This window comes from Haliotis cracherodii, unplaced genomic scaffold (assembly GCF_022045235.1).
Source record: "Haliotis cracherodii isolate W230 unplaced genomic scaffold, xgHalCrac1.p SCAF_5, whole genome shotgun sequence".
Lineage (NCBI taxonomy): Eukaryota > Metazoa > Mollusca > Gastropoda > Lepetellida > Haliotidae > Haliotis > Haliotis cracherodii.
Window position 1 is genome coordinate 25,555,075 of NW_027266308.1, and position 13,990 is coordinate 25,569,064.

The following is a 13,990-nucleotide window of genomic DNA, read 5'->3' on the forward strand; positions in this document are numbered from 1 at the left end:
TATGACAATTTTATGTTTTTTTATTGCACTTTGCCATTTTAACGCCAAATTCCATAGATATTTCGAAATATTGCGAATTATAGCAAAAAGGTTACCCAACGTAGATACAGATAACATTCCAGTCTGGTCACGGAGTGGTGGGCAAAAGCTTTCCTGTTTTTTTCTAAAACTATATAATATATTTTAACTGTTATCGAGCTTACTGTATTTTTAATGTACACTCTAACAGTATGCTAGTATGCATCACAATGTGCAAGAGTCTGAAAATACAACACTGATAATAAGAATCCAATATTCACATGACAATATCGTACAATAATCACAGAAAAAAGGGAAGAAAACGCAATTGTTAGTTAGTCATAACACGATAAGTGCATAACTATCAAAAGTTCAATTTCAACAAAATACGTGATCTTCGTTCAGCTGGCGATGGGGAGTTGTTTGATAACGCCTAATCGTTATGAGATGCCTTTAAGTAATTCTGAAAAATATTAACTTGTTACTTTATGTATAATTAAACACATTGGGTGTTTGAATATGATGTTCGCACGATGTATGTCGTTCACGGGCACGTCGTTAATACCACGCTTATAGTTTCAACGCATCTCCACATTCTGATTATTCAATTAATATTATTATTTCAGTTAACAAGAGTCATTGTCTCTATTAACAACCTGTTCTCATTTACGTTAGGCATTATTCCGAATCAATCAGGGACACGGATGGCACCGCTGGCCCTATCGTCTTAGGCTCACCTCCAGATTATGTTTCAAGGTTTGTCAGCACTAAAGTGGTAAACGTGCATCGCTTCGGGGCTTTACTCCAACATTGAACTGACTGGCAGTGATATAACTGGAATAACTCACAATCCCTGACTCACCCACTCACTCACTCACCACCCTTGACTCACTCACCCACAACGCCTGACTCACCCACTCACAACCCCTGACTCACTTACTCACTCACCACCGTTGATTCACTCATTCACAATCTCTGACTCACCCACTCACTCACTCACAACACCTGACTCACCCACTCACTCACTCATCACCCTTGACTCCCTCACTCACTCACTCACCCACTCACTTACTCACCACCCTTGACACACTCACTCACAACCCCTGACTCACTTACTCACTCACCACCCTTGATTCACTCACTCACAATCCCTGACTGAAGTCGTAGGAACTCTCAGAAGGCAAGTTGCCGAACACGATCACCCATCCAACTACTCTCCGCAACCAGCGTTGTTTCCTTCACCTAATTTATGACCCATGCTGTGTCCGAGACAGCGTGCCACATGTCAACAACAGAACAACACACGACGCTAGATTTCTAGAACACAAGTGTATGTTTTCACTCCTGTGTAGTCTGTCTTACAGACCCTGATACAAATATATATCAAATACAGCCCATGCAAGTCTATAATGTTTGGCAAGTCTAGATTACTGCAGTATCAGGACAGTATGCAGTATCAGCATCAGTATACATGAAAATGAAGAGAGTCACTGGGCTCCCTTTTATTATATTTGTATTAAGATAACTGAACAACTGTTTTTTTCTGTACGATATGTTCATTTCAGAGACTAGATGTTAGTCTAACTCCTGTGTAGCTAAAAGCCGTGTTACGGATCGGAACATACCGATAAAAGGCCCTTCCACCTCGTATTTTGTAGTTTTAAAGAGCCTGTGTTGCTGCTGGTTTACGACGTGTAACGTCATTAAATGATATTGGGTGTAATGTGTCATTAATTCTCATTGCCCTTTCATCGCTTTCTAATAAAAATATAATCAGTAACAATAACACTTCTATCGCTGTTTTTTTTATAAAACAGGGGAACAAGACAAATGTGATCTGCCCTCTTCCCTCCCTCGGTGTTACCCTAAAGGGTCAAGCAAAAGTTCAAAAGGTTGTGCTTCTTTAAAGCTCTAGCTGTGAGTTAATAGATAACGTTAACGTAAGAAAATAACCAGTTTTGATTATCCGACGAAAAAGATTGCACTGGGCGTAATAGGCAAAATAGCCGTGAAAATCAGTGATGACACCAGGTGTTCGTGAACAAGATAAGCATTTCCTGCTGGTAAATAAAAATCATCATTCAAAATACAACAGCCTCTTCAGTCAACAACCATTTCTAAACGGTATCGTTATTTTCATATTATATAATCGTATGTTTGGTCCTTGTTATGTTTTATAGTGATGTCAATGTTTTCTTTTTCTCGATACATGCATGTAGACAAGAAACTGTCTGCCTCGGGATCAATACAGTTTAATCATGTTGGTATTACCACTCTCCGCCATGTTCGCTAGATTCACTGGTAAATGTGTTCATCCTGTGTCCCGTCATGCGTTCTCCTCATTTGATGCGTCCGACCAGTGGCACTTGAAGCGTTCTCCTCATTTAATGTGTTCTCCTCTCTTGATCCGTTTTCCTTTCTTGATGCGTTCTCCTGACTTGATGTGTTCTTCTCTCCTGATTTGATGCGTTATCCTCTCTTGATGTGTTCTCCCTACTTGATGCGTTCTTCTCACTTGATGTGTTCTTTTCTCCTGATGCGTTCTCCTCACTTGATGTGTTCTTTTCTCTCTTGATGTGTTCTCCTCTCTTGATGAGTTCAACTCACTTGATGCGTTCTCCTCGCTTGATGTTTTTTTCCTACTTGATGTATTCTCCTAAGTGATGCGTTATCCTCTCTTGATGCGTTCTTCCTACGTGATGCGTTCTCCTCTCTTGATGCGTTCTCCTCACTTGATGCGTTCTTCCTACGTGATGTGTTCATCTCTCTTGATGCGTTCTCCTCACTTGATGCGTTCTCCTTACCTGATGCGTTCTCCTTACTTGATGTGTTCAACCTGTGTCCCTTGATGCGTTCTCTCACATGGTGCGTTTTTCTAACTTGATGCATTTTCCTCACGTGATGCGTTCTCCTCACAGACAACACGCCATGATATAAATAAATCTTTCAAAACAACAAAGTTTTTAAATTGTTTATTTTGATGACATTTGTAAAAATTACGCATTAGTGACAATAATGTACGATGCAATTCCCTATTTTGACCTGTACCACATGTTCCCTTGTCTTTTCAAGTGACCATTTGACTTGCCTTTGCATGTGTTTGTGATAGGTGCAACCGAGGGGGCAGGATACGCTCACCTTTTCGCGAACACCTGGTATCAACAGAGTTTGATAGTGAACATATGCTTATGATATAGTCAGAACATGTCTTATAATTATGGAAGGGGCGGTCGGGTAGCCTAGTGGTTAAGGCGTTAGCTCGTCACACCGAAGACCCGGGTTCGATTCTCGACATGGGTACAATGTGTGAAGCCCATTTCTGGTGTCCCCAGCCGTGATATAGCTGGAATATTGCTAAAAGCGGCGTAAAACCATACTCACTCACTATTATTACGGAAATGGTTTTGCCGCTTTTATTAACAATATCTGATTATAATGTATTCCTAAAGCCATAATATAAAATAGGAGTTTTCACAAGGAGCGCCACATTTACAGGAAGTCGTGCCAAATAAGTTAGCACGATACATGTCGTCATTTTTATAGAGTATTATCAAATAGTGATGACACCAGGTGTTCGCAGAAAGGGAAGTGTATAGTGCCCCACACTGCTTTATTTAGTGACTTAAATCTAAATGTTCCATTATATACAAATATATTCCTGTTTGTTTGTTGTTTAACGCCGCATTCAGTAATATTCCAGCTATATGACGGCGGTCTGTAAATAATCGAGTATGAACCAGACAATCCAGTGATTGACATCATGAGCACTGATTGGGATACAATGACATGCATCAACCAAGTCAGCGAGCCTGACCACCATCTATTCATGCCTGTACAGACATTTAGAGAAAATATTTAATTTATCAATATAGTCATACCCATATTCAAACACTTAACTTAATACTACTTTGTATATGCATAAGACGTGCATTATTATTACTATCCTGCACAGGGTGGGTATCCACATTCACCATCACCTTTGGTATAGCTGTAGCACTCGCGCAGCCCCTTTGTCTTTTGGACTATAAAATAACTAAATCCGTTCCTTAAAATTTTACAAAGAAAATGCAAAATATAGTAATAGGTGAAGGTGTGAGGACATGCTTATTAGTTTCGCAGACACCTGGTGTCATCACTGATTTCAGTAATCCATTCACAAAATTTTCACTTCTATTTTGCGCTTTTTTCCCAATGGAATCTCTTTGTACCGATAATCGTGACTGGTTATTCTCTTGCGTTGACGTTTTGTATCTAATTAATTTCACTTTAATTATTAATCGCCTCAATCGGCTTCGGGAAGACACTATACGACGAGGCACTTTTACTTTTTATTTGTCGAGATGAAGTTGAGGCATATGTAATGTAAGTGTGTGGTATACATATTATTTTAGAACTTTATAAAAAAGACCTCCGGTTTATATACCACGAGACCCGTGTAGAATAGGTCTTCAGCAACCCATGCTTGCCGCAAAAGTTGATTATGCTTGTCGTAAAAGGCGACTAACGGGATTAAAGATGTATAGTGTCCTATTGTCATCACAAGGCGAGAGGCGATGTGTTAGCCTAGTGGGTACGGTATTAACTCGGCGAACTCGGGTTCATTTTACCATCTAGTAAGAGCAATAAGCTGGGGACTAGTAAAACAGAACAGTATCGGGGATTTAAAGTCCTGCCTCTTTTGCGCTGCACTGTGTCAGCCCTGTTGCATGGATTGCACTAGCCTCTCTTACAGACACCAGAGCATATATTGATTAAAACATTTACCCCAGTCCATTCCATTCCCCATCTCATTGTCTATCAGCCTATACTCATTCCTTCTCTATCAGTATATACCCACCTATTCTTTATCAGCCTATACTCATTCACCTCTCTATCAGCCTACACTCACCCACTTCTCTATCAGCCTATACTCAATCCTTCTCTATCAGCATATACTCACCCATTCTCTATAAGCCTATACTCATTCACCTCTCTATCAGCCTACACTCACCCACTTCTCTATCAGCCTATACTCAATCCTTCTCTATCAGCATATACTCACCCATGCTCTATAAGCCTATACTCATCCACTTCTCTAACAGCCTATGCTCAATCCTTCTCTATCAGCATATACTCATCCACTTCTCTATCAGTATATACTCATCCACTTCTCTATCAGCCAATACTCATCCACTTCTCTATCAGCCTATTCATCCACTTCTCTATCAGCCTATACTCATCCACTTCTCTATCAGCCTATTCATCCACTTCTCTATCAGCCTATACTCATCCACTTCTCTATCAGCCAATACTCATCCACTTCTATATCAGCCTATTCATCCACTTCTCTATCAGCCTATACTCATCCACTTCTCTAACAGCCTATGCTCAATCCTTCTCTATCAGCATATACTCATCCACTTCTCTATCAGCCTATACTCATCCACTTCTCTATCAGCCTATTCATCCACTTCTCTATCAGCCTATTCATCCACTTCTCTATCAGCCAATACTCATCCACTTCTATATCAGCCTATTCATCCACTTCTCTATCAGCCTATACTCATCCACTTCTCTATCAGCCTATTCATCCACTTCTCTATCAGCCTATACTCATCCACTTCTCTATCAGCCTATTCATCCACTTCTATATCAGCCAATACTCATCCACTTCTCTATCAGGCAATACTCATCCACTTCTCTATCAGCATATACTCATCCACTTCTCTATCAGCCTATTCATCCACTTCTCTATCAGCCTATTCATCCACTTCTCTATCAGCCTATACTCATCCACTTCTCTATCAGCCTATACTCATCCACTTCTCTATCAGCCTATTCATCCACTTCTCTATCAGCCAATACTCATCCACTTCTCTATCAGTCTATACTCATCCACTTCTCTATCAGCATATACTCATCCACTTCTCTATCAGCCTATTCATCCACTTCTCTATCAGCCTATTCATCCACTTCTCTATCAGCCTATTCATCCACTTCTCTATCAGCATATACTCATCCACTTCTCTATCAGCCTATTCATCCACTTCTCTATCAGCATATACTCACCCACTTCTCTATCAGCCTATTCATCCACTTCTCTATCAGCCTATTCATCCACTTCTCTATCAGCCAATACTCATCCACTTCTCTATCAGCATATACTCATCCACTTCTCTATCAGCCTATACTCATCCACTTCTCTATCAGCCTATACTCATCCACTTCTCTATCAGCCTGTACTCGTCCCATTCTCAACTCAAGGAAATTAACAATTAACAGGACTTAAGAATTCCTTTAAACACGAGGGTTCCCTTAAACTAATGGTGTGGCACCATGAGCAACACTTGGTGAATGGAATCTGGTGCATTATAAATGCACTTATAATTATTATTATTATAAAAAAATATGTTTTAACCTTACACATAAGTATATTCCACGGAACTGTATGTTAGTTTAGGTTTACACGTGCATATTCTTATCAACATCAAGTTTGTCGCGATGCACATGTATTTGTCTTCATCAAATGAGGATCAAACATTGGACAGAGCTCAGCACAATGACATCTCATAGAGCGTGAACTTAAGACTGACCTGGAGAAGAAAAACATATTCGATACCTGGCCAGGACTGGCGTGTCCCGCACATCTGCTACCATGACTGTTTGATAGTGATTCATAGACACGTGCTCATTATATATCCATAATGATACAAAGGACTCCGTTGTTAGCGTAGATTTCTTATGGTTATGAAAACGTTTTAGTCGGGTTTATCTACACTATGATAGTTCTGATTAAAATTTGTTACAGTTCATTGTTTAATTGTGTCCTCACACTGAAATAATGATTTCCAATTCAATTCACTATTGTAACTTGTACCACATGTCCCGTGTCTTTTCAGGTGAACAAATGAGTGAGAGTGAGTATGGTTTTACGCCGCTTTTAGCAATATTCCAGCAATATCACTGCGGGGGACACCAGCAATTGGCTTCACACATTGTACCCATGCCTGGAATCGAACCCGGGTCTTCGGCGTGACGAGCGAACGCTTTAACCACTAGGCTACCCGACCTCCCCTAGGTGAACAATTGACTTGCCTTTGCGTGTGTTTGTGCTGGGAGCCACCGGTTTGGCAGGATACGCTCACCTATTCGCGAACACCGTATCCTCACTATTTGATAGTGATTCATAAATACATCCTCATGATGTAGTCGGGATCGTACATTCGACTGGTTTTGGCAGGGGTTTCTTAATAATATGGAAAAGGTTTTTGTCGCGTTTATTGATACCACGAAATAGAACACTAATTTATTGAGACCACTAAATGCAACACTGATTTCTTGAAACAACTAAATGTAATATCGTCCTTCGGGGGCCACAGTAGTGACAGTGTAAACTGTTGAATTATTCTGTTAAATTTGCGAAGTATTTGGTGGTAATTGTATTTCTACTTTACTTCTGTGCAAATCATCCAGTCGATAGATACCATTCGGGAAACGGCCATACACCATGTCGAGTTATTCAACATTCTTAAACTGATTCCTGATAGCGACTGATGGTTTTGAATAATGCGTCGGATCATTGAGAGTTTAATTGTTACATGTCTATTCTATATGTATACCCTAATCAGTTGCTCATAAAACAGCGCTTATATGACTTAAATTTTTAACTCGCCCACCTCGGTCGTTCATATCTTACGTCAACTGACATACCAGGCCTACCTGCATTGATAATAAATGCACCTGAGTCGTATCAAGGCAGGTAAATGTCACTACAGCATGTGGGTATATTAGTCTGTCTCACAGTCCCGAACTATATTATTTCCCCTTCCGTTAGGCCCTTACCGTTATGCTAGCGCCCTAAATGAAGCAAGTCTTTCCACAGGCTTTGAATCTCCCATCTCACCGGGGCTCGTTTTCAATATACATGTAGTTGCTCGTTTCTCTCAAAATTATAATTTTTCAGAGACTTAGCGATAGTCTAGTGGACATATATATGCCATGTTTATTAACGAGCTGCAACCAGATTGCTTTACCCTACTGACCGCTAGCTGCAGTCAGTACGCCTACAAGACTGACATATCGTGTGGCAATAATTATGTTGAAGATGAGCGTCACGTTTAACTTACATGTCCTATGCATTCAGACCTGCGCTTTATCTTAGATTGTTTAACAATATATTTTTAAAACGAATTAGGTGTTTTATCTGATTTCAAAAGCCCTGTTTAATGTTCAACTGGGGCACAGCGGTTAATACTGCCCAATTACTGCTCAATATTAATTATAGTAATTATTTTTCTTCGACTAATCATGGTGTTGTTTTTATTTGTTTTCTCAAGATGTATATATCTCACGTTGACAAGGTATATATTTCTGAAAAGCTTATCAAAAGAGCTTCCATTCGATATGTGCCATGACACAATTTTTAAGAATAATTTTTAAAAATCATAATCTCACATAAGTGCTTCTGAGCTACCGTGACTTCCCTGACCTTTGGGGTCAAATTTGGAAGACTATTTTTATGTTATAAAGGGATCATTTCTGAGTGTAAATCAGTTGAAACCATTTCTGTTGCAATTTGTGGTGGGTGCCCTGCTAATTTGACTTGACTAAAACCCTTTATTTAGCATATGTTACCTCGACATCGAGCATTGTTATATTCTTAATGCCTAGATAGTTCGTGTTATTTATATATAGATGTACTGCTGGGGTCAAGACAAGCGTTCTACTCACTCATGTCATCACTGATCACACCTGCAAGTCCAGACAGACGCCACCCAAACACGGTGTCTTTGCTCTTTGCGACTGCACCAAAGGCCGAGCCAGCGCGCACCTATTGTTTTAGCTGAAGTACTCTACTCAGTGCTAATGAGTGGTGCTATTTGGTGTGTGATTGGATTAATGTAAGGTTGGATTAAGGTTGGGATTCTCCTGTAAACCTGACAGAGGACATTTTGTTTAGATACAAATCCACTGATGCTTGAGAGGAGGGGGTGTCGCATTCAAATTGATTCGCATTTTTGCCTAGGGGCCAGCCGTCGCATTCTTTTGGAGACGCATTAATTTCACGTTTTACAGTATACATAGTTAAAAAGTTCTATGGGGGGCGGTTGGTATACTCGTATCTGTGTTTTAAAACTAAGAGTTGTTGTACATAAGGTGAGACTTTGTAAACTGCTGTCTTTTCTGTCTGTCCGTCTGTCCGCCCGTCCGTCTGTGGTTGTACAACACTGATCAGTGCTTATCCAGTTATGGACACCGTTATACAACAGAGACCGCCGTGGTTTGTACTGTTTATGACGGACTTACAATATCGGAAGAGAATTTTAAATTTGTACAATACCTGTACAATTGATAGTATAATATTGGTCAGTGATTGTATACAGTACAAGTCACAAATTGTATAGTTGGGTCACGATATGAAGGTCACTGATGGTAGAGTATTGATAATTAATTGCACAATACCGGTCAAGAATTGTAAACTAATCGGACAGTATAGGTCCCTATTTGCACAACATATTAAACTATTTGTAAAATATAGGAAAATAATTGTACATTACGTCGGAATGTTTGTACAGGAATAATCGGACATACCCCCGATCTGATGTATGCTTTATCGTACAGGACCACGCGAGCATATTAAAATAATCGACAGATAAAGAAGATGGTGGGCTACATATGCCTTGAGTGTGTATTGACAGATACGTACGTGTGGCATCGTGTCCAGCGCAGTATCCCATTTGTTCCATATGTTCCCATGTTCCTTCAGGTGAACAATTGACTTGCCTTTGCTTGTGTTTGTTACAGGTGGCACCGGTGGGGCAGGATACGCTCACCTTTTCGCGAACATCTGGCACCATCACTATTTGATAGTGATTCATAAACACTTGCTCATGAAATAGTCGGAATCGTAATAGACTGCCATTTTGACAGACGAGAGTTTATAGAGAGTTGTAGAAGGGTACATTGTCTCAATGAACGTTTACATCTTTAAGTTTTCTTCTTTGGGTTTTGAAGAGTACACATCTCGTGTTCTTCCGCTCGTTAATTCCCCCAGTAACTCTCCTTCTTGACCTTGGGTATCAATTATGTAGACAAATGAATTACGACTAAGGGGATTCCCCGAGCACAAAAGTAATTCCGGTTCTATAAATAGCCCAAGAAAACGATCGCCTGTAAACTGTGATATGTGGTTGTGTGCTTGTTTACAAAAGTACTTACTATTAATGACGAAACGTTTAATCAATTTTACCTATTCCTATTTTTAAACGTCACACTTTCCTGAACTCAACACTTATAGTGACATCATGAACAATATACGATTCAATCCCCTGTATCTCTTTTGATGAGGCGGTTGAATATAAATACGTCTTCACACACAAATGTATGTCATGGTCTGTCCATATACCTATTTTCATTCAATTTTTAACCGCAAAATCATTATAAAGGAGTAATAGACCTATAGCATTATATCGTCGTTTAACCCTTGCTTTTATAAGGATTGAATTCCCATAATTCAGAAGGAACTCCGTGGGGATTCTGGGTAAAAATAGTCTGCCACAATGAGGATCGGGTGGACATTGACTGGGGTGATTGGGTGTCATTGTACCCTGATAACATTGGACGTTGATCCTACAATAAAATACCTGCCCGTCTGGGACAGAATGAAATATTTGGAATATTGATGACTGCATCGGGAGGTAAGGTGAAATGGGGTTAAATGTCGCTTTCAAGAGGATTGCACTCTGTGTGTGTGTGTGTGTGTGTGTGTGTGTGTGTGTGTGTGTGTGTGTGTGTGTGTGTGTGTGTGTGTGTGTGTGTGTGTGTGTGTGTGTGTGTGTGTGTGTGTGAGAGTGCGTGCATGTGAGTGTGTGAGAGAGAGAGCGAGAGAGAGAGTGTGTGTGTGTGTGTGTGTGTGAGTGCGTGTGTGTGTGAGAGTGTGTGAGAGAGAGAGAGAGCGCGCGCGCGAGAGAGAGTGTGTGTGTGTGTGTGCGTGTGTGCGTGCGTGTGCGCGCGCTCTGTTTGTACTAGTCCGCAATAACGCCGGTTTTATAGTGCCAGTCCACTAAGTGTTTACATGATACAACACCCCGACACATTATACTGACCTCAATCCTTATTCAGTTCCCTTAATGCCATAGCCCTTCCGCTCTCCGTAAAAACGCTGTCTCTATCCACAAGACAAGGACACACGCACACGCACACGCGCACGCACGCGCATACACAAACAAAACACGCACGCACACTCACGCACATTCGAACACACGTCGCTACTTAAGGGCAGTAATCTTGAACGCGCCGTTACACCCCATTTCAGCATTTCGCATCAACTTGTTCTAATATCTGATTTCAAGAAACAGAGGTTCATGGCGGGTGTACGGTCCACAGATGAAATACTGGCTCAACGACTACACAAGTATCATGAGACAGATTTTATAACCGACTGTTTGATTAATTAGTTTTCTTGTCAATTTAACACTACAAACCCACCAGCCAGCTATAGCAGCACGACAGTTAATGGCGGACTATGTATTATATATGATACGGTTAACCATAAAGGTTCTTGTTCAAAGAGATGCAGCAGAAATGACAAATGTCTTGTGCTTTGGTAATCAACGTTCCTAGCTTCATTGAATGTCCAAGACGTCGACGGTGCCGTTCCTCAATATATACCAGTTCGGGTCATTAGGCTCAGGATGCAGTCGATACGCTCATCAACACAAAGTTTAAATCACTAAAAGGGTTGCTAGATTCATGTGAGTTCATATATCGACCTCAAAGCGTTTAGCGATTTATATTGTATACTTTTCTTTTGTGTCTAGTGCATATGTGTTGATGTGTCGTGTGTTAATTTGCCCTGTCAACACCTACATTCTCACCAACACTTCCACCTATGCACAGACGCACGCACGCACACGTACTCTTCAACCTATGCACAGACGCGCAGACGCACACTCGCATACGCGCACACACGGACTCATCAAGCTTTGCACACAAGCACACACAACCTCTACTTAGACATACAATCAAATCTCCAACAGAATGTTTTCTTTGTCCTTTTTCAAGTTTCGTAGGAACAGAAAATGCAGAATCATCACAGAAACAATTTTAGAATTGCGTTGGCAAATGACGATCCGTCATGTCAAGACCTTGCACCCGGACGATGTAATTTCAAAGAAACTTTAAAACTTTAATTTGGGTTTGATCAGGATATATTAACTATTGGGCAAGGGAAAAGTATACTCCCATGTTTGGTGGTGGATAAAGGTGAAAAAAATATGGGGTGCATTTGGAAAACATCGCCGTGAACAGACATCACCATGCACAACATCGCCGTGAACAGACGTCATCATGGACAACATCGCCTTGAACAGACAATACCATGGACAACATCGTCGTGAACAGACGTCAATATGGACAACGTCGCCGTGAACAGACATCACAATGGACAACATCGTCGTGAACAGACATCACCATGGACAACATCGTCGTGAACAGACATCACCATGGACAACATCGCCGTGAACAGACGTCACCATGGACAACATCGCCGCGAAAATACGTCAGCATGGACAACCTCGATTTAAACAGACATTACAATGGACATCATCTCCATGAACAAACGTTTCCATGGAAACCTCGCCGTACACAGACGTCACCATGGAAATCTAGCCATGAACATATGTCACCATGGACAACCTGGCCGTGAACTTACGTCACCCTTGGACTACATCGCCGTGAACACACGTCATCATGGACAACCTCGCCATGAACATATGTATTGAGAGCATCAATGACCAACAATTATGTTTCGGAACATATATACCACTCAACGTTTGATAGGGATCTGCCAATCATTCCAGAACAAGTCAAACTGAGTGAGTGAGTGAAGTTGATCACAGCAAATGGACGCAACGCTGCACAGCGAAATACGACCATTGGATTATCCACATATAACATCTGCATGTGTATCTAGGTAAAAGGACACTTCACAATATCCCTGTCATGTTGAGCTGCATGTACGTCATCTCCGTCGGTCTACCTGCCCTGCTGTGGTAGAGAACGATAGTACCAGTCTTTCGCGACAGATGCGTAACGACGATAAAATATCTTCCCACCTGGCTCCAACCTCCCCGGCGGACAGCAACGGTCGCCCGGAATTGAAACGTGTTACAGATATATATAAATCAAAAGTAGTGTCGGGGTTGACTTGAACTTTTGTACCTACGAACATTTTCATACATGTGGCGGCTATATAATTTGGAATAACTTTTGATGCGTGGTTTACACGATATACGTTTTTGCCATTGGACGAGAGGCCACATGACCGCGAAACTGACGTTCATAAGTGTATGAACGACACAATTTGACGTTCATACGTTTTTCACGAGACTGTATTCTTGAAATGACGCACGCACTGACGGACTACTTCCACGTTCCTGGGGAAAGCCCTGGCATTCCCTACCACGAATCCATACAGAAGCATTGTTTTTACCCTTTAATCTTGAACTACGCTCTATAGCATAGTCTGAGATTTTGACTGTATGATCGCTATGCCCATCCTGATGAACGAAACGAGGAAATGCACATCGAAACTACTGTAGTATCAACTCCATCCGTGTCAATCTCGATTTCACAGCATTTTATGAATATACCTTAGTATCTATAAACACATCTTTACAATCACCTTCCAATAATCGGCCAATTGATCAATGATGACTAACACTTGTAACCGCCACAGGTTCATCAACAACTTCAGAAATGCCACGTTGATCGTGTCGGCCATTTTGACGTCTTGATGTAAATGTATTACGGAGCGTTGTGATGATGAGTGACTTACTGGGGTGGTTCGTGACAGACCTTTTTCATCTAATGATGATATTATTTGAACATATTATTGTAAACATACCACATAAGGTGTCTCTGAAGAACAATCTAAGCTCTCCTTTTGAGGGACTATTTTATTCCGCGATGCAGATGGCTGTAGTATGGCTGA

The 13,990-nt window shown here is 41.0% G+C and overlaps 1 protein-coding gene across 1 annotated transcript in view; it reads right to left on the bottom strand.

Annotated features, from left to right (window-relative positions):
- LOC139443628 (SUMO-interacting motif-containing protein 1-like) overlaps nucleotides 1-2,907 on the bottom strand; it is a 29,639-nt gene extending 26,732 nt beyond the window's left edge. The window contains exon 1 of the mRNA XM_071224583.1: nucleotides 2,715-2,907. Coding sequence (XP_071080684.1) covers nucleotides 2,715-2,907 — 193 coding nt within the window. The remainder of the gene's footprint in view (nucleotides 1-2,714) is intronic.
- Nucleotides 2,908-13,990: the final 11,083 nt, after the last annotated feature.